Raw genomic sequence first — 26,548 nt, 5'->3', positions numbered from 1 at the left:
GATCAGTCTGTCACAAACCAACCTGGTGTTATGCTGGCCATACATCAGAATGACCAGCATTAGATGCGAGTTATGTCACGACTTCCCTTGAACTACCCCGGCAGCTCCAGCCTCACAATTTGGTGTTTTATGACACATGATGTGCTAATGACCCGTCGTTAAAACAATTGAACATGTGCCTCTCAAAAAACAAAACCCCCCCAAACACCAAAACAGAGAGCCGTCACTCAAAAGGACTCATCGTATGTGCATTAAATCATTGTACAATGTACATATGATTACGACGGATAATATGGGCTGCACGTATGATCACTGGATGCGACGTTTTATCCCTCTGGACCGCGCATCGCATTGAACACAATGTACGATGCATCGTACTTGGCGTCCAAATCGTGTATTCGTACGCTATATCATCCTAGTGTAGATATTCAACTTGCGGGTCTCCAGCTGCTGCGGAAGTACACATCCAGCATGCCATTCCTCAGGATTTGTTAAAACTGTGGCAGGGCATGCTGGGATGTGGAGTACTACAGGAGCTGGAGAGCCACATTGAACACACCTGGGATAAAGCAATGTATATAGTAAGTGATGAGCAGAGAGATAGAAGAGGGTCAGCGAGTTGTGTAGACTACTGTTGTGCTTCTTCCTAGCTGCAGCTAGAGCCCAGGGGCTAAACACAAACTGTTTAACTTTCACATTGTAGCCAAGGCACAAAAAGATCATTGTAAAACCCCAAAGTACAACATGTTGCCTTTTCTTTTCTCAGGGCTCTCTTTACTTTGTTACATTTTAATGTAATATATGTACCGACATTACCATAAGAGAACACATCTTTCATACCAACTTCCCACTTTAGAGATGCCCGAGTGCAATGCCTTTTACCCTCCCTCCCTAGGGGAACTGTCCCACCCTGGCTCTTGTTGATATCTCCTGGAATAGATTCCTAGATGTGGTGCATTAACAACCCCTATCATTTCCACTTCTGCACCCTGTCCGTCACCCGTGTCTGCACTTGGTCTATTCATATGTGATTGTAAGAGACTCCCCGGCAGCTTACAGAACAATGATGAGGACATGTAGTTGATGGCCGAGTGGTGCCAGTAATATTGGCCTGTCTCAGTCCACTTAACATGTATTATAAATATGGAGCATACACTGCTCTGTAATACAGTATGTGGTCACACCTGCATGCTAATTTCTTGATTTTAACAGTACAGGTGAGCAAAGTATCCCCATATAGTTTCAGATAGGGGATGTAATCATTTTGTCAACAAAACTCATTTTAGGGTTGGTATTAAGCATAAAATTGTATGCCGACATTAGGTACCAGTCAACATTTTGACTGATGACATGGCGTAGATCTATACTATAACTGTTTGAAAAATGTACGGATGGTGTACGAGCAGCACAGATGGCGTAATGGTTAGCATTACTGCTTCACAGCACTGGGGTCATTGACTGTGTGGAGTTTGTATATTCTCCCCTTACTTATGTGGATTTTCCCCGGGTGCTCTGGTTTCTTCCCACAATCCAGAAGTATACTGGTAGGCTAATTGGCCCCCAGCAAAACAAATTAACCGCAGCGTAGGCCAGAGTAGATGGGCCAAGCGGTTCTAGTATGCCGTCACATAGGTTTCTAAACTGTATGATGTAATGATTAGCATTACCGCCTCACAGCACTGAAGTCTTGGGTTCAATTGCCACCATGGCCTTAACTGTGTGGAGTTTGCATATTCTTCCCATGCTTGTGTCGGTTATATGTATGAACTGTACAAATAATTAATACTAATCCCTTCAGATAGAAGTATTTGACTTTCTTACCAGACATGTGTTTAGAGTGGAGGGAGGAGAAGTTACGACTGCCTGCTGTGTGCAAATAACTCACTGTCTCCTCTATAAGTGTCTTTAGCCAGAGACAGAATAAGTTTACCTTTTAGTGCTGCTGCTTCTACTTGAGACCCCACAACATGCGGCTTCAGAACAGAGGGATGTTTAATAGATTCCCCACCCTCCTGCACTTCTGCCATAACACAGATCTTTACAGATTTACTACTTTTCCATTTACATAATCATTCTCCCCATAAATCATCCCCGCCAGTGGGTTTAAGTAACATTAACTATCTGGCCCTAGAGCAAAGGGATCTTTTCCTACATTAAACACAATCAGTATCCCTTCATTACTCTCAGCACTGCTCATGTGTCCCTTATGGAGAAATAATTAAGCAGAGAAGGCTCGGCCACAGAAGAGCTTGATAAGCACATGGCATTTACACGCAGAGAAAAATGGGAAGTGTCTTTACCACAATCTAAAAATATACTGCAGAGTCCGGCCGCAGCTAGGACTGAGAAACACAGCACCTTTATTCCTGCCACGGTGCCAGCCACACCCAGACGTCTCCTGCCAAGGGTGAAGCTAAACCTCCCAGAGCGTGCTAATGCATTAGAAACAAAAAGCTGTGTGTAACCTGACAGGGGGCGAGACCACTGCCTTGTCATTGTTCTGTCAGATGCCATTGTTACCAAGCAGAGGAGTCTGATGGACTAGCTGTTGACTGCAATACTGTAATTAGCTGTAACAATGCCCAAAATACACCACAGCAGACGACAGACAATAAAACTTCAGGGTGATAACACAGAGGGCCAATGTGTCAGTACTAGCCAGGGGCTCTCAGTGAATTATCTCCTGGGTTACAAGTAGGATACATGACCCAAACCTGCCACTCAAACAAAACGGCTATTAACTGTGGGTGGCCAAATCAGACAAGACCTAGCCCAATCAGCCTCTCAGGAGAGAACGGCAGACAGGCCCACAGTTGCAATCTTCCAGTCACACGTCACAATGACCTTCCCAATTGTGAAGGGATCATTACTGGGACGGAGGTTGTTTTCAGGACAAACACTGACGGAACTCTACCAAGAATTACCAGTGACTATATATAAGCCACCTATAAAAGACGCACCACATCCAGATTCCTTTGGGAAACATTGGAGCAGTTCTCACTTAAACCTGGCCAAACAGGGGAGGTCCAAGACATTTGACTAGGCTCAGCCAATAAAGGGTGTGTTTTACATTCACACAAGTGGTGTAACTAAGAATCACCCACTGACATAATGCTCTAGTTTTTAATAGCCATAACGCATAATATAACGCTATGATAGAGATAGATCGATACATACATACAGCCTTGCTAAAGTATTCACATCCCCTGGCTTTTTACATCTTTTTGTTACATTACAACGTGTAATTTAATTACATATTTTTTTCCTGAATTTTATGTGATGGATCTGCACTAAACAGTCTAAGTTGGTGAGGTGAAATGAGAACAAATAAAATATATAAAACATAATTTTTATAAATAAATATCTGAAAACTGCATATATATTCACCCCCTTTGCTATGAAGCTCCTCAAAAGTTCTGGTGCAACCAATTACCTTCAGAAGTCACAGTTAGTGAAATGAAGTCCACCTGTGTGCAATCTAATGGGCCCTACACATTGGCCGCTCCGCCACCGAGCTGCCCGTTCCGGCGCCGGGGGGGTGGGGTGGGGGGGGGCAGTGACGAAGGGAGTGAAGTTACTTCACACCCCCCCGTCACACGGCTCCATAGAACTGCAGGCAAATATGGACGAGATCGTCCATATTGGCCTGCATGCACAGCCGACGGGGCACCAGCGATGAACGTGGCATAGCAAATACACCAGGCCTATTTCTGTCCGTCTTCTAAAGGGCCCTACACACTTTGGCGATGTAAGTGATTTGGACGATGAGCGATCTGAATGATGATAGTTATCGCCCAAATTGACTTGCAATGAAAAATGACGGAAACCAACGATGAACGACCGAGGGGAAGCGCATCGTTCATTGTCTGTGTAGCCACACTAAACGATATGAACGCTATTTCGTTCATTTCTGAACAATATCGTTCATATCGTCCGTCAACGTTACTAAGTGTGTAGGGCCCATTACTGTACATTACCCAGTCCCCACTTTACATAAATGCATGAGGACAGACTTGTTACTGCATTCATAGAAGTTGCACTATGTTTCTATGACATGCTGAATAAAAGGTGCAGCCTTCTCCCTATATTTAGGACAACTACATGCAACAAATCTCTGCCTCCCTCAATCTCCTCGTACATGTTTGCGGATACCTGTCACAATAAGCTCTCACTTCATTCGCAGAACATTTATCTTACTGTGTAACTAATCTCATAGAAACTATTCTTAGGGTGTGGGGGATTAAATCCCCCGGCATCGATGTGAATTGCTGTGTCGGGATGACACAGTGGGGTAGATGTATTAACCTGGAGAAGGCATAAGGAAGTAATAAACCAGTGTTAAGTGCAACACTGCACTGTAAATTAACATGCGCCAATCAGCGCCTGTTAATTTACATATTGGAGCCGATTGGCTGGTGTGTTTATCACCTTGCATTTATCACTTCCTTACGCTTTCTCCAGGTTAATACATCTGCCCCATTGTGACTTTCTGCATAGAAAATTTTCACTTGCACCCAAATAGATGCAATGGAAAACTTGCAATACTGGCACCACCATATCTGGCCAGTTTGAGCGCAGTCGGGCATATGTGGTGACATCATACACAAGTGAATTCCACCCTTATAGTACTGCAATAGTAATGACATGCAACTCTGCAACAGTGTTGTACTCCGGCAACAAAACAGGAAAACTAATTCCCATAAATACTGTACTTGAGGCACTTGGGAATCAACGCTCCACGATATACTTCACATACAGGTCAGGTAAAGGCATTTTGTGACTAGTAAAAATCCGGATATATTTTCCGCTACCGTGTTAGGCAGAAAAAATAAGATTTTACTTACCGATAAATCTATTTCTCGGAGTCCGTAGTGGATGCTGGGGTTCCTGAAAGGACCATGGGGAATAGCGGCTCCGCAGGAGACAGGGCACAAAAAGTAAAGCTTTTTCCGATCAGGTGGTGTGCACTGGCTCCTCCCCCTATGACCCTCCTCCAGACTCCAGTTAGGATACTGTGCCCGGACGAGCGTACACAATAAGGAAGGATATTGAATCCCGGGTAAGACTCATACCAGCCACACCAATCACACCGTACAACCTGTGATCTGAACCCAGTTAACAGCATGATAACAGAGGAGCCTCTGAAAAGATGGCTCACAACAATAATAACCCGATTTTTGTAACAATAACTATGTACAAGTATTGCAGACAATCCGCACTTGGGATGGGCGCCCAGCATCCACTACGGACTCCGAGAAATAGATTTATCGGTAAGTAAAATCTTATTTTCTCTATCGTCCTAGTGGATGCTGGGGTTCCTGAAAGGACCATGGGGATTATACCAAAGCTCCCAAACGGGCGGGAGAGTGCGGATGACTCTGCAGCACCGAATGAGAGAACTCCAGGTCCTCCTTAGCCAGAGTATCAAATTTGTAAAATTTTACAAACGTGTTCTCCCCTGACCACGTAGCTGCTCGGCAAAGTTGTAATGCCGAGACCCCTCGGGCAGCCGCCCAAGATGAGCCCACCTTCCTTGTGGAGTGGGCCTTTACAGATTTAGGCTGTGGCAGGCCTGCCACAGAATGTGCAAGTTGGATTGTGCTACAGATCCAACGAGCAATCGTCTGCTTAGACGCAGGAGCACCCATCTTGTTGGGTGCATACAATATAAACAACAAGTCAGATTTTCTGACTCCAGCTGTTCTTGCAATATATATTTTTAATGCTCTGACAACGTCCAGTAACTTGGAGTCCTCCAAGTCACTTGTAGCCGCAGGCACTACAATAGGCTGGTTCAGATGAAATGCTGACACCACCTTAGGGAGAAAATGCGGACGAGTCCGCAGTTCTGCCCTGTCCGAATGGAAAATCAGATATGGGCTTTTGTAAGATAAAGCTGCCAATTCTGACACTCTCCTGGCAGAAGCCAGGGCTAGAAGCATGGTCACTTTCCAAGTGAGATATTTCAAATCCACCTTATTTAGTGGTTCAAACCAATGAGATTTTAGAAAATCCAAAACTACATTGAGATCCCACGGTGCCACTGGAGGCACCACAGGGGGCTGTATATGCAGCACTCCCTTAACAAAGGTCTGGACTTCAGGGACTGAAGCCAATTCTTTTTGAAAGAAAATCGACAGGGCCGAAATTTGAACCTTAATAGATCCCAATTTGAGACCCATAGACAATCCTGATTGCAGGAAATGTAGGAATCGACCCAGTTGAAATTCCTCCGTCGGAGCACTCCGATCTTCGCACCACGCAACATATTTTCGCCAAATTCGGTGATAATGTTGCACGGTTACTTCTTTCCTTGCTTTAATCAAAGTAGGAATGACTTCTTCCGGCATGCCTTTTTCCATTAGGATCCGGCGTTCAACCGCCATGCCGTCAAACGCAGCCGCGGTAAGTCTTGAAACAGACAGGGACCCTGCTGAAGCAAGTCCCTCCTTAGAGGTAGAGGCCACGGATCTTCCGTGATCATCTCTTGAAGTTCCGGGTACCAAGTCCTTCTTGGCCAATCCGGAACCACTAGTATCGTTCTTACGCCTCTTTGCCGTATAATTCTCAATACTTTTGGTATGAGAGGCAGAGGAGGAAACACATACACCGACTGGTACACCCAAGGCGTTACCAGCGCGTCCACAGCTATTGCCTGCGGATCTCTTGACCTGGCGCAATACCTGTCCAGTTTTTTGTTGAGGCGAGACGCCATCATGTCCACCATTGGTCTTTCCCAACGGGTTACCAGCATGTGGAAGACTTCTGGATGAAGTCCCCACTCTCCCGGGTGAAGATCGTGTCTGCTGAGGAAGTCTGCTTCCCAGTTGTCCACTCCCGGGATGAACACTGCTGACAGTGCTATCACATGATTCTCTGCCCAGCGAAGAATCCTTGCAGCTTCTGCCATTGCACTCCTGCTTCTTGTGCCGCCCTGTCTGTTCACATGGGCGACTGCCGTGATGTTGTCCGACTGGATCAACACCGGTTTTCCCTGAAGCAGAGGTTCTGCCTGGCTTAGAGCATTGTATATTGCTCTTAGTTCCAGAATGTTTATGTGAAGAGACGTTTCCAGGCTTGTCCATACTCCCTGGAAGTTTCTTCCTTGTGTGACTGCTCCCCAGCCTCTCAGGCTGGCGTCCGTGGTCACCAGGATCCAATCCTGTATGCCGAATCTGCGGCCCTCCAATAGATGAGGACTCTGCAACCACCACAGAAGAGACACCCTTGTCCTTGGAGACAAGGTTATCCGTAGGTGCATCTGAAGATGCGACCCTGACCATTTGTCCAACAGATCCCTTTGGAAAATTCTTGCGTGGAATCTGCCGAATGGAATTGCTTCGTAAGAAGCCACCATTTTTCCCAGGACTCTTGTGCATTGATGTACAGACACCTTTCCTGGTTTTAGGAGGTTCCTGACAAGCTCGGATAACTCCTTGGCTTTTTCCTCCGGGAGAAAAACCTTTTTCTGAACCGTGTCCAGAATCATCCCTAGGAACAGCAGACGAGTTGTCGGTATTAACTGGGATTTTGGAATATTCAGAATCCACCCGTGCTGTTTTAGCACTTCTTGAGACAGTGCTAATCCCATCTCTAGCTGTTCTCTGGACCTCGCCCTTATTAGGAGATCGTCCAAGTATGGGATAATTAATACGCCTTTTCTTCGAAGAAGAATCATCATCTCGGCCATTACCTTTGTAAAGATCCGAGGTGCCGTGGACAATCCGAACGGCAGAGTCTGAAACTGATAGTGACAGTTTTGTACAACGAACCTGAGGTACCCCTGGTGTGAGGGGTAAATTGGAACGTGGAGATACGCATCCTTGATGTCCAAGGATACCATAAAGTCCCCCTCTTCCAGGTTCGCTATCACTGCTCTGAGTGACTCCATTTTGAACTTGAACTTCTTTATGTACAGGTTCAAGGACTTCAGATTTAGAATAGGCCTTACCGAGCCATCCGGCTTCGGTACCACAAAAAGAGTGGAATAATACCCCTTCCCTTGTTGTAGAAGAGGTACCTTGACTATCACCTGCTGAGAGTACAGCTTGTGAATGGCTTCCAAAACCGTCTCCCTTTCGGAGGGGGACGTTGGTAACGCAGACTTCAGGAAACGGCGAGGTGGATCTGTCTCTAATTCCAACCTGTACCCTTGAGATATTATCTGCAGGATCCAGGGATCTACCTGCGAGTGAGCCCACTGCGCGCTGTAATTTTTGAGACGACCACCCACCGTCCCCGAGTCCGCTTGAGAAGCCCCAGCGTCATGCTGAGGCTTTTGTAGAAGCCGGGGAGGGCTTCTGTTCCTGGGAAGGAGCTGCGTGTTGCTGTCTCTTCCCTCGACCTTTGCCTCGTGGCAGATATGAATAGCCCTTTGCTCTCTTATTTTTAAAGGAACGAAAGGGCTGCGGTTGAAAAGTCGGTGCCTTTTTCTGTTGGGGAGTGACTTGAGGTAGAAAAGTGGATTTCCCGGCTGTAGCCGTGGCCACCAAATCTGATAGACCGACTCCAAATAACTCCTCCCCTTTATACGGCAAAACTTCCATATGCCGTTTTGAATCCGCATCGCCTGTCCACTGTCGCGTCCATAAAGCTCTTCTGGCCGAAATGGACATAGCACTTACCCGTGATGCCAGTGTGCAGATATCCCTCTGTGCATCACGCATATAAAGAAATGCATCCTTTATTTGTTCTAACGACAGTAAAATATTGTCCCTGTCCAGGGTATCAATATTTTCAATCAGGGACCCTGACCAAACTACCCCAGCACTGCCCATCCAGGCAGTCGCTACAGCTGGTCGTAGTATAACACCTGCATGTGTGTATATACTTTTTTGGATATTTTCCATCCTCCTATCTGATGGATCTTTAAGTGCGGCCGTCTCAGGAGAGGGTAACGCCACTTGTTTAGATAAGCGTGTTAGCGCCTTGTCCACCCTAGGAGGTGTTTCCCAGCGCTCCCTAACCTCTGGCGGGAAAGGGTATAATGCCAATAATTTCTTTGAAATTATCAGCTTTTTATCAGGGGCAACCCACGCTTCATTACACACGTCATTTAATTCTTCTGATTCAGGAAAAACTATAGGTAGTTTTTTCATACCCCACATAATACCCTGTTTAGTGGTACCTGTAGTATCAGCTAAATGTAACGCCTCCTTCATTGCCAAAATCATATAACGTGTGGCCCTACTGGAAAATACGGTTGATTCGTCACCGTCACCACTGGAGTCATCGCCTGTGTCTGGGTCTGTGTCGACCGACTGAGGCAAAGGGCGTTTCACAGCCCCTGACGGTGTTTGAGTCGCCTGGACAGGCACTAATTGATTGTCCGGCCGCCTCATGTCGTCAAACGACTGCTTTAGCGTGTTGACACTATCCCGTAGTTCCATAAATAAAGGCATCCATTCTGGTGTCGACTCCCTAGGGGGTGACATCCTCATATTTGGCAATTGCTCCGCCTCCACACCAATATCGTCCTCATACATGTCGACACACACGTACCGACACACAGCAGACACACAGGGAATGCTCCTAACGAAGACAGGACCCACTAGCCCTTTGGGGAGACAGAGGGAGAGTTTGCCAGCACACACCAAAAGCGCTATATATATATATCAGGGATAGCCTTATAATAAGTGCTCCCTTATAGCTGCTTTGTTATATCAAAATATCGCCATAAATGTGCCCCCCCCTCTCTGTTTTACCCTGTTTCTGTAGTGCAGTGCAGGGGAGAGACTTGGGAGCCGTCCTGACCAGCGGAGCTGTGAGAGGAAATGGCGCCGTGTGCTGAGGAGATAGGCCCCGCCCCTTTTCTGGCGGGCTCGTCTCCCGCTATTTAGAAACATTAGGCAGGGGTTAAATATCTCCATATAGCCTCTAGGGCTATATGTGAGGTATTTTTAGCCATTATAGGTAATCATTTGCCTCCCAGGGCGCCCCCCTCCCAGCGCCCTGCACCCTCAGTGACTGCCGTGTGAAGTGTGCTGAGAGGAAAATGGCGCACAGCTGCAGTGCTGTGCGCTACCTTATGAAGACTGCAGGAGTCTTCAGCCGCCGATTCTGGACCTCTTCTGATTTCAGCATCTGCAAGGGGGCCGGCGGCGTGGCTCCGGTGACCATCCAGGCTGTACCTGTGATCGTCCCTCTGGAGCTTGATGTCCAGTAGCCAAGAAGCCAATCCATCCTGCACGCAGGTGAGTTGACTCCTTCTCCCCTCAGTCCCTCGCTGCAGTGATCCTGTTGCCAGCAGGCATCACTGTAAAATAAAAAACCTAGCTAAACTTTTTCTAAGCAGCTCTTTAGGAGAGCCACCTAGATTGCACCCTTCTCGGCCGGGCACAAAAATCTAACTGGAGTCTGGAGGAGGGTCATAGGGGGAGGAGCCAGTGCACACCACCTGATCGGAAAAAGCTTTACTTTTTGTGCCCTGTCTCCTGCGGAGCCGCTATTCCCCATGGTCCTTTCAGGAACCCCAGCATCCACTAGGACGATAGAGAAATAAGATTTTACTCACCGGTAAATCTATTTCTCGTAGTCCGTAGTGGATGCTGGGACTCCGTAAGGACCATGGGGAATAGCAGCTCCGCAGGAGACTGGGCACAACTAAAGAAAGCTTTAGGACTACCTGGTGTGCACTGGCTCCTCCCCCTATGTCCCTCCTCCAGACCTCAGTTAGGATACTGTGCCCGGAAGAGCTGACACAATAAGGAAGGATTTAGAATCCCAGGTAAGACTCATACCAGCCACACCGTATAACTCGTGATACTATACCCAGTTAACAGTATGAAATATAACTGGGCCTCTCAACAGATGGCTCAACAATAACCCTTTAGTTAGGCAAAAACTATATACAAGTATTGCAGACAATCCGCACTTGGGATGGGTGCCCAGCATCCACTACGGACTACGAGAAATAGATTTACCGGTGAGTAAAATCTTATTTTCTCTGACGTCCTAAGTGGATGCTGGGACTCCGTAAGGACCATGGGGATTATACCAAAGCTCCCAAACGGGCGGGAGTGCGCGGATGACTCTGCAGCACCGAATGAGCAAACTCTAGGTCCTCCTCAGCCAGGGTATCAAACTTGTAGACTCTTGCAAAAGTGTTTGAACCCGACCAAGTAACAGCTCGGCAAAATTGTAAAGCAGAGACCCCTCGGGCAGCCGCCCAAGAAGAGCCCCTTTCCTCGTGGAATGGGCTTTTACAGATTTAGGGTGCGGCAGTCCAGCCGCAGAATGTGCAAGTTGAATCGTGCTACAGATCCAGCGAGCAATAGTCTGCTTAGAAGCAGGAGCACCCAGCTTGTTGGGTGCATATAGGATAAATAGCGAGTCAGTTTTCCTGACTCCAGCCGCCTGGAAACATTTTTCAGGGCCCTGACTACGTCCAGTAACTTGGAATCTTCCAAGTCCCAAGTAGCCGCAGGCACCACAATAGGTTGGTTCACATGAAACACTGATACCACCTTAGGAAGGAAATGGGAACGAGTCCTCAATTCTGCCCTATCCATATAAAAAAAAAAAAAATCAGATAAGGGCTTTTGCATGATAAAACCGCCAATTCTGATACACGACTGGCCGACGCCAAGGCCAACAGCATGACCACTTTCCACGTGAGGTATTTTAGCTCCACGGATTTAAGTGGCTCAACCCAATGCGACTTCAGGAAATCCAACACCACGTTGAGATCCCACGGTGCCACTGGAGGCACAAACGGGGGCTGACTATGCAGCACTCCCTTAACAGAAGTCTGAACTTCAGGCAGTGAAGCCAGTTCTATTTTGGAAGAAAATCGATAGAGCCGAAATCTGGACCTTAATGGAACCCAATTTTAGGCCCATAGTCACCCCTGACTGTAGGAAGTGCAGAAATCGACCTAGCTGATATTCCTCCGTTGGGGCCTTCCTGGCCTCACAGCACGCAACATATTTCCGCCATATGCGGTGATAATGGTTTGCGCTCACTTCTTTCCTAGCTTTAATTAGCGTAGGGATAACTTCCTCCGGAATGCCCTTTTCCTTCAGGATCCGGCATTCAACCGCCATGCCGTCAAACGCAGCCGCGGTACGTCTTGGAACAGACAGGGCCCCTGCTGCAGCAGGTCCTGTCTGAGCGGCAGAGGCCATGGGTCCTCTGAGATCATCTCTTGTAGTTCTGGGTACCAAGCTCTTCTTGGCCAATCCGGAACAATGAGTATAGTTCTTACTCCTCTCCTTCTTATTATTCTCATTACCCTGGGTATGAGAGGCAGAGAAGGGAACACATACACATACACCGACTGGAACACCCACCGGTGTTACCAGAGCGTCCACAGCTATCGCCTGAGGGTCCCTTGATCTGGCGCAATATCTTTTTAGCTTTTTGTTGAGGCGGGACGCCATCATGTCCACCTGTGGCCTTTCCCAACGGTGTACAATCATTTGGAAGACTTCTGGATGAAGTCCCCACTCTCCCGGGTGGAGGTCGTGTCTGCTGAGAAAGTCTGCTTCCCAGTTGTCCACTCCGGGAATGAACACTGCTGACAGTGCTAACACATGATTTTCCGCCCATCGGAGAATCCTTGTGGCTTCTGCCATCGCCATCCTGCTTCTTGTGCCGCCCTGTCGGTTTACATGAGCGACCGCCGTGATGTTGTCTGACTGGATCAGCACCGGCCGGTGTTGAAGCAGGGGTCTAGCCTGACTTAGGGCATTGTAAATGGCCCTTAGGTCCAGAATATTTATGTGTAGTGAAGTCTCCCGACTTGTCCATAGTCCTTGGAAGTTTCTTCCCTGTGCGACTGCCCCCCAGCCTCGAAGGCTGGCATCCGTGGTCACCGGGACCCAGTCCTGTATGCCGAATCTGCGGCCCTCTAGAAGATGAGCACTCTGCAGCCACCACAACAGCGACACCCTGGCCCTTGGAGACAGGGTTATCCGCCGATGCATCTGAAGATGCGACCCGGACCACTTGTCCAACAGATCCCACTGGAAGATCCTTGCATGGAACCTGCCGAATGGAATTTCTTCGTAAGAAGCTACCATCTTTCCCAGGGCTCGCGTGGATTGATGCACCGACACCTGTATTTGTATTAGGAGGTCTCTGTCTAGAGACGACAACTCCTTGGACTTCTCCTCCGGGAGAAACCCTTTTTTCTTGTTCTGTGTCCAGAACCATACCCAGGAACAGTAGACGCGTCGTAGGAACCAGCTGCGACTTTGGAATATTCAGAATCCAGCCGTGCTGTTGTAGCACTTCCCGAGATAGTGCTACTCCGACGAACAACTGCTCCCTGGACCTCGCCTTTATAAGGAGATCGTCCAAGTACGGGATAATTATTTCGGCCATTACCTTGGTAAATACCCTCGGTGCCGGGGACAGACCAACGGCAACGTCTGGAATTGGTAATGACAAACCTGTACCACAATTTTGAGGTACTCCTGGTGAGGAGGGTAAATAGGGACATGCAGGTAAGCATCCTTGATGTCCAGTGATACCATGAAATTCTCCAGGCTTGCAATAATCGCCCTGAGCGATTCCATTTTGAACTTGAACCCTCGTATATAAGTGTTCAAGGAGTTCAATTTTAGAATGGGTCTCACCGAACCGTCTGGTTTCGGTACCACAAACATTTTGGAATAGTAACCCCGGCCTTGTTGAAGGAGGGGTACCTTGATTTCACCTGCTGGAAGTACAGCTTGTGAATTGCCGCCAGTACTACCTCCCTTTCTCCGAGGGCAGCAGGCAAGGCTGATGTGAGGTAACGGCGAGGGGGAGTCGCCTCGAACTCCAGCTTGTATCCCTGTGATACTACTTGCAGAACCTAGGGATCCACCTGTGGGCAAGCCCACTGGTCCCTGAAGTTCCCGAGACGCGCCCCCACCGCACCTGTCTCCACCTGTGGAGCCCCAGCGTCATGCGGTGGACTCGGAGGAAGCGGGGGAAGATTTTTGATCCTGGGAACTGGCTGTCTGGTGCAGCTTTTTCCTTCTTCCCTCGTCTCTGTGCAGAAAGGAAGCGCCTTTGACCCGCTTGCTTTTCTGAAGCCGAAAGGACTGTACCTGAAAATACGGTGCTTTCTTAGGCTGTGAGGAAACCTGAGGTAAAAAAAATTTCTTCCCAGCTGTTGCTGTGGATACGAGGTCCCAGAGACCATCCCCAAACAATCCCTCACCCTTATAAGGCAGAATCTCCATGTGCCTTTTAAAGTCAGCATCACCTGTCCACTGCCGGGTCTCTAATACCCTCCTGGCAGTATGGACATTGCCTTAATTCTGGATGCCAGCCGGCAAATATCCCTCTGTGCATCCCTCATATATAAGACGACTTCTTTAATATGCTCTATGTTAGCAAATATTATCTCTGTCTAGGGTATTAATATTGACAGGGTATCAGATTACGCTGCAGCAGCACTATTCATGCTGAGGCAATTGCAGGTCTCAGTATAGTACCCGAGTGTGTATATACAGACTTCAGGATAGCCTCCTGCTTTTTATCAGCAGGCTCCTTCAAAGTGGCCGTATCCTAAGACGGCAGTGCCACCTTTTTTGACAAACGTGTGAGTGCCTTATCCACCCTAGGGGATATCTCCCAACGTGACCTATCCTCTGGCGGGAAAGGGTACGCCATCAGTAACTTTTTAGAAATTACCAGTTTCTTATCGGGGGAACCCACGCTTCTTTACACACTTCATTCACTCATCTGATGGGGGAACAAAACACTGGCTGCTTTTTCTCCCCAAACATAAAACCCCTTTTATGTGGTACTTGGGTTCATGTCAGAAATGTGTAACACATTTTTCATTGCCGAGATCATGCAACGGATGTTCCTAGTGGATTGTGTATATGTCTCAATCTCGTCAACACTGGAGTCAAACTCCGTGTCGACATCTGTGTCTGCCATCTGAGGTAATGGGCGTTTTTTGAGCCCCTGATGGCCTTTGAGACGCCTGGGTAGGCGCGGGCTGAGAAGCCGGCTGTCCCACTCCGATGTCGGCCCCACAGGGGGCGACATCCCATTTATCGGCCTCTGCTCCGCCTCCACGTAACCTTCCTCATCCAACATGTCGACACAGCCGTACCGACACCGCACACACACAGGGAATGCTCTGACTGAGGACAGGACCCCACAAAGTCCTTTGGGGAGACAGAGAGAGAGAGAGTATGCCAGCACACACCAGAGCGCTATATAATGCAGGGATTAACACTATAACTGAGTAATTTTTTCCCCCAATAGCTGCTTGTATACACATATTGCGCCTAAATTTAGTGCCCCCCTCTCTTTTTAACCCTTTGAGCCTGAAAACTACAGGGGAGAGCCTGGGGAGCTGTCTTCCAGCTGCACTGTGAAGAAAAAATGGCGCTAGTGTGCTGAGGGAGTTAGCCCCGCCCCTTTTTCGGCAGACTTTTCTCCCGCTTTTTTCAGGAATTCTGGCAGGGGTAATTTGTCACATATATAGCCCTGGGACTATATATTGTGATGATTTGCCAGCCAAGGTGTTTATATTGCTGCTCAGGGCGCCCTGCACCCATCAGTGACCGGAGTGTGAGGTGTGCATGAGGAGCAATGGCGCACAACTGCAGTGCTGTGCGCTACCTTGTTGAAGACCGAGGTCTTCTGCCGCCGATTTTCCGGACCACTTCTTGCTTCTGGCTCTGTAAGGGGGACGGCGGCGCGGCGGCTCCGGGACCGAACGATCGAGGTCGGGTCCTGTGTTCGATCCATCTGGAGCTAATGGTGTCCAGTAGCCTAAGAAGCCCAAACTATCTCCAGTCAGGTAGGTTCGCTTCTTCTCCCCTTAGTCCCTCGCTGCAGTGAGTCTGTTGCCAGCAGATCTCACTGTAAAATAAAAAAACCTAAAATATACTTTCTTTCTAGGAGCTCAGGAGAGCCCCTAGTGTGCATCCAGCTCAGCCGGGCACAAGATTCTAACTGAGGTCTGGAGGAGGGTCATAGTGGGAGGAGCCAGTGCACACCAGGTAGTCCTAAAGCTTTCTTTAGTTGTGCCCAGTCTCCTGCGGAGCCGCTATTCCCCATGGTCCTTACGGAGTCCCAGCATCCACTTAGGACGTCAGAGAAAATTGGGGCTATGCGCAGCCAGACACTGCTGCAAAACAACGCCAATGTAAACAGAAAACGTTCACTTTTTAGCATTCTTTCCTAAAATAGTTCTAATATTAAACCTAGAGCTTAAACCATGTGAACGTGGCACCCAAACACAGGAGAGTGATTAGACACCGTGGGGGCAATCACTTTAGGTGCTGAATTTAAGTCACCCTATGGAATCACAAAGAACTAGGGATATCATGCCTGGGGGGTGGGGAGGTCAGGGTTAGGTTGCGGGGAGGGGGGATTACAGGCAGGTCAGAGGGAGATCGTTTTACCTCCCCTTTGTAAGGATTTCAACTATTGGAACGCCAGCTTTGGTAGTCCGACCGCCAGCATATTATCATACTGAACCCAGAAATGTAATAGGGTGGGAGAATCAGGAAGCGAGAGATTGACAGGTCTCCTTTGTGTTTTTTTTTTTTTTTAATTAAAGTGGAAAACATGTACATGGCAAAACCAGGTTGATTTTGTCATGTAAATTATTGCCACTTTAACAAACGAACAGAAAACCTGGAGTCTCAAAAAGCCTCTCAATTCCTGATTATCACACCCCAATACATTCTCCCCCATTAGTGTTTTTCAAATAATAATAATAATAATAATAATAATAATAATAATAATAATAATAATAATAAATTCACTGCATTCTTCAATGACGCATTAGCACTGATGGCACAACCAGCCTGTTTTGTTGCAACATACTGGTCGATGGTTACGTCATCACTGGTACTGCATGTTTCATAGAGAACATGTGATATACACACTGCTAAAGATACAAACAGAATAAGAGGCCCTCATGCTTCCACTAAGTTTTTGTAAAGTGAGCAGACTAATCTTCTGTACAGACCCGCAGCAGAGGACTAAGGTGTGCAGAAACAAATGAGGCAGGGACTACGGTGCACTCAGGAGTATGCAAAGATCAAAATGTGTTGTAAACCAATTTATCTCGTATTTATTACTAACCTAAAGAGGACCTATCATACGGTCTTAATAACTAAATATAACATTAACAGTACAGCCTGAACAAAAAAAAAAAAAAAAAAAAAAACTAAGCTGTGATGTACAGCTATTAATGCAAAACAAGAACCTAGACCAGAATAGAAATATATCTATATATATTTATCTATATATCTAGACAGTGGTACCCGGCACTCTTGGTCCCAATGCAGTACAGTTGTCTGGGTGCCCTCCAATATAAGTGGAGATAAGTAGTCAAAGAAATGGCGTCACCTATTGAGGATTTTACACTTTAAAGACCTGGAGGGACACCATTTCTTTGGGGGGGGGGGGGGGGGGGGAATTAAATTTTTTAATATATATATGGTGTCCAGTAGCCTAAGAAGCCCAAACTATTTATAAATAAATATAATCGCAGGAGACATGGGCACTTTAAGAAAGAATTTAGGTTCTGGTGTGCACTGGCTCCTCCCTCTATGCCCCTCCTCCAGACCTCAGTTAGAGAAACTGTGCCCAGCAGAGCTGACAGTACAAGGAAAGGATTTTGGTAATCCAGAGCAAGATTCATACCAGCCACACCGTATAACATGTGAAAACAACCAGTTAACATCATGACAAACGACAGAGCATCAGGTCAAACCCTAATGCAACCATAACATAACCCTTATTGAAGCAATAACTATATACAAGCATTGCAGAAGAAGTCCGCACTTGGGACGGGCGCCCAGCATCCACTACGGACTACGAGAAATAGATTTACAGGTAAGTAAAATCTTATTTTCTCTAACGTCCTAGTGGATGCTGGGGACTCCGTAAGGACCATGGGGATTATACCAAAGCTCCCAAACGGGCGGGAGTGCGTGGATGACTCTGCAGCACCGATTGAGCAAACAAGAGGTCCTCCTCAGCCAGGGTATCAAACTTGTAGAACTTTGCAAAAGTGTTTGAACCTGACCAAGTAGCCGCTCGGCAAAGTTGTAATGCAGAGACCCCTTGGGCAGCCGCCCAAGAAGAGCCCACCTTCCTAGTGGAATGGGCCTTAACTGATTTAGGCAGCGGCAGTCCAGCCGCAGAATGAGCCTGCTGAATCGTGTTACAGATCCAGCGAGCAATAGTTTGCTTTGAAGCAGGAGCACCAAGCTTGTTGGATGCATACAGGATAAACAACGACTCTGTTTTCCCGACCCTAGCCGTTCTGGCTACATAAACCTTCAAAGCCCTGACCCCATCCAGCAACTCGGAATACTCCAAGTCAGTAGTAGCCACAGGCACCACAATAGGTTGGTTTATATGAAAAGATGAAACCACTTTCGGCAGAAATTGTGGACGGGTCCGCAATTCTGCTCTAGCCACATGGAAAACCAGATAGGGGCTTTTATGTGACAAAGCCGCCAACTCTGACACACGCCTAGCCGAAGCCTAATAGCATGACCACCTTCCACGTGAGATATTTCAACTCCACTGTTTTAAGTGGTTCAAACCAGTGAGATTTCAGATAACTTAACACCACGTTAAGATCTCAAGGTGCCACAAAAGGAGGCTGAATATGCAGCACTCCCTTTACAAACGTCTGAACTTCAGGTAGAGAAGCCAACTCCTTTTGCAAGAAAATGGATAGGGCCGAAATCTGGACCTTAATGGAACCCAATTTTAGGCCCAAATTCACTCCGGACTGTAGGAAGTGAAGGAAACGGCCCAGCTGGAATTCCTCCGTAGGAGCATTCCTGGCCTCATACCAAGCAACATATTTTCGCCATATACGGTGATAATGTTGAGCTGTCACGTCCTTCCTAGCCTTTATCAGCGTAGGAATGACCTCATCCGGAATGCCTTTCTCTGCTAGGATCCGGCGTTCAACCGCCATGCCGTCAAACGCAGCCGCGGTAAGTCTTGGAACAGACAGGGCCCCTGCTGCAACAAGTCCTGTCATAGAGGAAGAGGCCACGGGTCCTCTGTGAGCATTTCTTGCAGATCTGGATACCAAGTCCTTCATGGCCAATCTGCAACAATGAGGATTGTTCTCACTCCTCTTTTTCTTATTATCCTCAGCACCTTGAGTACGAGAGGAAGAGGAGGAAATACATAGACCGACTGGAACACCCACAGTGTGACCAGGGCGTCCACAGCTATCGCCTGAGGGTCTCTTGACCTGGCGCAATACCTCTGTAGCTTTTTGTTGATGCGGGATGCCATCATGTCCACCTGTGGCAGTTCCCACCGACTTGTAATCTGTGCGAAGACTTCCTGATGAAGTCCCCACTCTCCCGGGTGGAGGTCGTGTCTGCTGAGAAAGTCTGCTTCCCAGTTGCCCACTCCCGGGATGAACACTGCTGACAGTGCGCTTACGTGATTCTCAGCCCAGCAAAGAATTATGGTGGCTTCCGCCATCGCCACCCTGCTCCTTGTGCCGTTTTGTCGGTTTACATGAGCCACTGCGGTGATGTTGTCTGACTGAAGCAGAACCGGTTGGTCGCGAAGCAGGGTCTCCGCTTGACATAGGGCGTTGTAAATGGCCCTTAGTTCCAGGATGTGGATGTGAAGGCAAGTCTCTTGAATTGACCACAGACCTTGGAAATTTCTTCCCTGTGTGACTGCTCCCCAACCTTGGAGGCTTGCGTCCGTGGTCACCAGGACCCAGTCCTGAATGCCGAATCTGCGGCCCTCGAGAAGGCGAGCGCTCTGCAGCCACCACAGGAGTGACACCCTGGCCCTGGGGGATAGGGTGATTAACTGATGCATCCGAAGATGTGATCCGGACCACTTGTCCAGTAAGTCCCATTGAAAGGTCCTCGCATGGAACCTGCCGAAGGGAATGGCCTCGTATGATGCCACCATCTTTCCCAGGACTCAAGTGCAGTGATGTATTGACACCTGTTTTGGTTTTACAGGTTGAGTATCCCATATCCAAATATTCCAAAATACGGAATATTCCGAAATACGGACTTTTTTGAGTGAGACTGAGATAGTGAAACCTTTGTTTTCTGATGGCTCAATGTACACAAACTTTGTTTAATACACAAAGTTATTAAAAATATTGTATTAAATGACCTTCAGGCTGTGTGTATAAGGTGTATATGAAACATAAATGAATTGTGTGAATGTACACCCACTTTGTTTAATGCACAAAGTAATAAAAAATATTAGCTAAAATGACCTTCAGGCTGTGTGTATAAGGAGTATATGTAACATAAATGCATTCTGTGCTTAGGTCCCATCGCCATGATATCTCATTATGGTATGCAATTATTCCAAAATGCGGAAAAATCCGATATCCAAAATACCTCTGGTCCCAAGCATTTTGGATAAGGGATACTCAACCTGTAATAGGTTCCTGACCAGTGTCATGAGTTCCTGAGCTCTCTCTATCGGGAGATGAACCCTTTTCTGGTCTGTGTCTAGAATCATGCCCAGGAAAGGCAGACGAGTCGTAGGAACCAACTGCGACTTTGGAATATTCAGAATCCAGCCGTGTTGCCGTAACACTTCCAGAGAAAGTGCGACGCTGTTCAGCAACTGCTCTCTTGATCTCGCTTTTATGAGAAGATCGTCCAAGTACGGGATAATGGTGACCCCTTGCTTCCGCAGGAGTACCATCATTTCCGCCATTACCTTGGTAAATATTCTCGGTGCCGTTGAGAGACCAAACGGCAACGTCTGAAATTGGTAATGACAATCCTGTACCACAAATCTGAGGTACGCCTGATGAGGTGGATAAATGGGGACATGAAGGTATGCATCCTTTATGTCCAGAGACACCATAAAATCCCCCCCTTCCAGGCTTGCGATGACCGCTCTCAGCGATTCCATCTTGAACTTGAACCTTTTCAGGTATATGTTCAGGGATTTTAAATTCAATATTGGTCTGACCAAACCGTCCAGTTTCGGGACTACAAACATGGTCGAATAATAACCCCTTCCCTGTTGAAGGAGGGGAACCTTGACCACCACCTGTTGAAGATACAATTTGTGAATTGCAGTTAACACTATTTCCCTCTCGTGGGGGGAAGCTAGTAGGGCCGATTTGAGGTATCGGTGAGGGGGCATCTCTTCGAATTCCAGTTTGTATCCCTGAGACACAATTTCTATCGCCCAGGGATCCACCTGGGAGTGAACCCACTTGTGGCTGAAATTCCAAAAACGTGCCCCCACCGGGCCTAGCTCCGCCTGTGGAGCCCCAGCGTCATGCGGTGGATTTTGTAGAGGCCGGGGAGGACTTCTGTTCCTGGGAACTAGCTGTGTTGTGCAGCTTCTTACCTCTGCCCCTGCCTCTGGCAAGAAAAGACGCACCTCGGACTTCCTTGTTTCTTTGTGATCGTAAGGACTGCATTTGATAATACGGTGCTCTCTTAGGCTGTGAGGGAATAAAAAGGCAAAAAAATGTGACTTTCCAGCTGTAACTGTGGAGACCAGGTCCGAGAGACCCTCCCCAAACAATTCCTCACCCTTGTAAGGTAAAACCTCCATATGCCTTTTTGAGTCGGCATCACCTGTCCATTGCAGAGTCCACAGGACCCTTCTGGCAGAAATAGACATAGCATTTATTCTAGAACCCAGTAGACTAATGTCTCTCTGAGCATCTCTCATATATAGGACAGAGCCTTTAATATGCCCCAGGGTCAACAATACAGTATCCTTGTCTAAGGTATCAATTTCCTCAGATAAGGTATCCGTCCATGCTGCTACAGCACTACACACCCAGGCCGACGCGATTGCCGGCCTCAGTAAGGTACCTGAATGTGTATAAATGGACTTCAGGGTAACCTCCTGTTTGCGATCCGCAGCATCTTTGAGGGTAGCCGTATCCTGTGACGGCAGGGCTACCTTCTTGGATAAGCGTGTTAAAGCTTTGTCCACCCTAGGGGAGGATTCCCAGCGTAACCTGTCCGTTGGCGGGAAAGGATACGCCATAAGAATCCTTTTGGAAATCTGCAGTTTTTTATCTGGAGATTCCAAAGCCTTTTCACATAACTCATTTAGCTCGTGTGAGGGGGGGAAAAGGTTACCTCCGGCTTCTTTTCCCCATACATATGCACCCTCTTGTCAGGGACTGGGGTTTCCTCTGTGATGTGCAACACATCCTTAATTGCTATAATCATATAACAGATGGATTTAGCCAATTTTGGCTGTAACTTTGCATCATCGTAACAGACACTGGAGTCAGAATCCATGTCTGTATCTGTGTCAACAGTTTGGGATAGTGGGCGCTTCTGAGACCCTGACGGCCTCTGCGACATAGGATCAGGCATGGGTTGGGACCCCGACTGTCCCGAGGCTTCAGCTTTTTCTAACTTTTTATGCAAGGAATTAACATTATCATTTAAAACCTTCCACATATCCATCCAATCAGGTGTCGGCGCAGACACCACATTCATTTGCTCCCGCTCTGCTTCCACATAGCCTTCCTCATCAGGCGTACCGACACCACACACACAGAGAATGCCCTCTCTGAAGACAGTTCCCCCACAAGGCCCTTTGGAGAGACAGAGAGAGAGTATGCCAGCACACACCCCAGTGCTATAAACCCAGGAATAACACAGTAACTTAATGTTAACCCAGTAGCTGCTGTTTATATTGCTTTTTGCGCCTAATTATGTGCCCCCCCTCTCTTTTTACCCTCTTCTACCGTGTATCTGCAGGGGAGAGCCTGGGGAGCTTCCTCTCAGCGGAGCTGTGGAGAAAAAATGGCGCTGGTGAGTGCCGAGGAAGAAGCCCCGCCCCCTCGGCGGCGGGCGTCTGTCCCGCTTAAATATGCAATTTTTTTTGGCGGGGGCTCATACATATATACAGTGCCCAGCTGTATATATGCTTTACTTTGCCAAAAGAGGTCCCAAATGCTGCCCAGGGCACCCCCCCCCCCCCCCCGCACCCTTACAGTGACCGGAGTATGTGTAGGTGTGTGGAGCAATGGCGCACAGCTGCAGTGCTGTGCGTTACCTCAGTGAAGAACACGGAGTCTTCTGCCGCCTGTGAAGTCTTCTTTGCTCCTCATACTCACCCGGCTTCTGTCTTCCGGCTCTGCGAGGGGGACGGCGGCGCGGCTCCAGGACCGGACGGCGAGGGTGAGATCCTGCGTACCGATCCCTCTGGAGCTAATGGTGTCCAGTAGCCTAAGAAGCAGGACCTAGCTTCAGAGAGTAGGGCTGCTTCTCTCCCCTCAGTCCCACGATGCAGGGATTCTGTTGCCAGCAGAGCTCCCTGAAAATAAACAACCTAACAAAATACTTTCTCTCAGCAAACTCAGGAGAGCTCACTGAAAAGCACCCAGCTCGTCTGGGCACAGTATCAAACTGAGGTCTGGAGATGGGGCATAGAGGGAGGAGCCAGTGCACACCAGAACCTAAATTCTTTCTTAAAGTGCCCATGTCTCCTGCAGAGCCCGTCTATCCCCATGGTCCTTACGGAGTCCCCAGCATCCACTAGGACGTTAGAGAAATATGTATATGATATACGGCATGGGTGAACTATTATCTGGAATAACAGGTACACTTTTAGACTCTGATATATAATGAGATTCTTCCACCAAGCAATGGTAGATGTACAGTCAGCCTGGAAAAGTGATAATGTTGAAAGTGACAATGCACCAGAGTATTGTACATTGATCAGTCCTAACAGGCAAGGCTGTAGATACCAGACCTTCCCCTATCCCTCCCTACCCATAGGGAAACCCTTGAGAATGTTGCCATTTTGATGAAACAGGGTTTCCTGTTATCAAAAGGGGAAGTCCTCTCTTCCTCTACATAGCTGAATACTGCGCTCACTATGACGGCTACGTACAACGATTTGATAGTTCACGGCCATATTACAGGAGTCCATGGTTCTCATTTAATGGTCCACCCACTGGTGATATAAATATACAGCTGGCAGCATGTATCACCTAAATTCCTCAGCAACTTTGCATTATAGGAGACAGTTTATGGTAGATTTCTTCTGATGAGCATCTTAAAATCAATGCAAAATGAAATGGATGAGGGAACAATGTAGTTCCTCCTCACTTACACAGTGCTCCACAATGCGCTAAAGAACTTGCCCCAACGCTTCCATGCAGCATTCACAACGGTCAAAGGCGTTCTGAAAAATGCTTGCCAAGTGCTGTATTAGAGTTGCTGTAACGTAACATTTCTCATGTGCATATAATGCCGCACGCAACACTGAAATTGTTCAAAAGTAAATCATGAAGGGGGCTCATACTTAGCGCAATGTCTGTGTGCGCGCTAACCTATTCATCTTATATTGTCAGGCAATCTGCATCACAGGGCATTTACTACGCTTGAAGGACACCAGTTACAAGCTTTTCTATAACACCCATATGTGTAACGCCTTAAATGAAAGGGAGGAATGGATTACTGCACTGGATCTAATCTTTCAACTTTATTTTAAGAGACAGCAATGTAAAAACCAAACAGGTTAACTAAGTGCAGCTTCCAAGCTGTTTAACCCCGGAAATAGTATATATGAGGGCAGGAGGCCTATTACATTGTGTAAACACTGATGGCAATGATTTGTGTATCCGCAGTAGTGGGTGTAATGGTTAGCATATGCAAAATGCACTAGGCTTTCCAGCAAACAGGTCTGGCTTTTCAGAAATTAAATATTAACAAAAAATGTACAGGGAACCAGACACATTGTTTCCACTTTGACTTGCTGACATGTTGGTACATCACTTGGCTTACCTATTCCTTCCAACAGGTTTCAAAAACATTTTAGTGGGCCAAGCCAGTTTACACAAAGACAAATGGAACAGTGCCAAGGCTTTATTAACTCTGCAGAACATGCATTTGATGTGGTGTGATGACAGGCTCTCCAGTGCACACATCAATCACACCCTTACCATGCCGGCCTTCCCAAACTGCACACAAAGCACATTATGAAGCTATAAGAAAGAACACTAATCTGCCCCTGTCACCGTGCAACCTCATAGCGGCAATTTCCTACAGGAAATGGAAGATTTGCATTGTAAAGGGAGTTTTATAGCAGACTCTGTATTAAGGGTCCATTAATAAGGGTACCTAGAAGCGCCACATTTATAGCAAACCACATCTGAAGATGAGCTAGGCGTGGCCCTGCAGTATAGAGCATAAATGGAACCAATTTACACAACATGTATTGTGTGTCTAATACAACCCAGATAGATATATCTCACATACACTGATCAGATCCAGCCCTTCCACAAGCTAAACATAGAAGGACTCCAGCCTGTGGGAGCCAGAGGTTTCTGCCAGCAGATAGGACATATTTGCAGATGCACCATAGGGGCAGTAATATGCAGCTGCAGTCAGACTGTCAGTGGTTAGCATTGGCCAGGGCTGCAGAGAGCTGTCCCCCATCACACACACCTAGTGCAGAACAAAGCCTGGCGGCGGCAGCAGCTACTCTGCACATGGCCACCAGGAAGGCTCTGCTACCATTAACCCTCTCATCGCCCTACAGCAGCCAATATCCGGGTTACAGCAACCCATGCTGGGACTCTTAGTTCCCCAGCCAATAGGGCAAGGCTGGCTGTCAGTGATGAATCAGCATGCCACACTGCCTGGGCATGCGAGGACTTGTAGTCCCACCACCACCAGACAGCCACAGGTGCCGGCAAGGAGCGGTCAGGGAACGCTGGGACTGCTGGTTCCACAGAGGGCGGACCTAGCGCAAACGGACATAGCTACACGAGGATAGCAACCACGGTGGGAAGCCGCCCGAGACCTAAGAGCTGACAATTAAAGGCGATGTGTTCCCTCTGGGGGAGAGCTGACACCACGGGGCGCGATAACGCAGTCACCCTGCGCTGACAGGGAGCACCGCGGACTGTCAGGCACAGTAGCCGCCTTACCTGGAGCTAGGCTTGCTGTCAGACTCCAGGCCGAGGAAGGTGTGTGTGGAAGTCATGTCCGCGCCTGACTGCAGCTGGAGGAACTAATAGGTACAGACACTCAGACAGCGCCTGCCGACTGCCAGTGCTCATAGCCAGGGAAAGCGCACGCAGGCAGCGCGGGCTGCGGCGCGATTGGATATTCCAGCTGCCTGTAAGCCTTCCAACCAATCAAAGCCCAAGTCTACGGAGACGATCCCCTTTTCAATGTCAGTCACTGGTTCCGGCATTATCATTGGACAGAAGACCATACGGAGGCGGGGCTTTCATCCTGCTTTAACGCTGCGGCAACTGCAAGCCTCCACCACGGGGACTGCCGGGAAAACTCACATTTAGCCGGTTTGCACCCAGCCGGCTACTGTAGCCCTGGCAAGAAGAACCGGGAAAACCAAACATTAGAGGGAAGTAAAGATGGGCAGCCCACGGAAAACAGAATTGTCCGGCTTGTTTAACGGCTCTGCAGCTCTTGCAAGGGCAACAACAACCGCAAACTCACACAGTCAGGGGATTAGGTGATGAGGTCGCTGCTGCTCCGGGGAGCAAGGTAGATGCTAGAAGATCCATGTCAGCCAACTGCACCCGGCCTTCTATCTGAGCAGCCTGCCCGGAGCAGCAGCGACCTCATCACCTAATCCCCTGACTGTGTGA

General features: G+C 47.9%; 1 protein-coding gene across 1 annotated transcript in view; it reads right to left on the bottom strand.

Moving 5' to 3' along the window:
* The window catches only part of JPT2 (Jupiter microtubule associated homolog 2), a 117,580-nt gene extending 91,519 nt beyond the window's left edge, over positions 1-26,061 (bottom strand). Inside the window, exon 1 of the mRNA XM_063934636.1 lies at positions 25,862-26,061. Within this exon, the coding sequence (XP_063790706.1) occupies positions 25,862-25,917 (56 nt within the window). The 5' untranslated portion in view covers positions 25,918-26,061. The remainder of the gene's footprint in view (positions 1-25,861) is intronic.
* Between the last annotated feature and the right edge of the window lie 487 nt (positions 26,062-26,548).

Source organism: Pseudophryne corroboree, chromosome 7 (assembly GCF_028390025.1).
Source record: "Pseudophryne corroboree isolate aPseCor3 chromosome 7, aPseCor3.hap2, whole genome shotgun sequence".
NCBI classification, from domain to species: domain Eukaryota; kingdom Metazoa; phylum Chordata; class Amphibia; order Anura; family Myobatrachidae; genus Pseudophryne; species Pseudophryne corroboree.
This window is presented reverse-complemented; position numbering and strand designations above follow the sequence as displayed.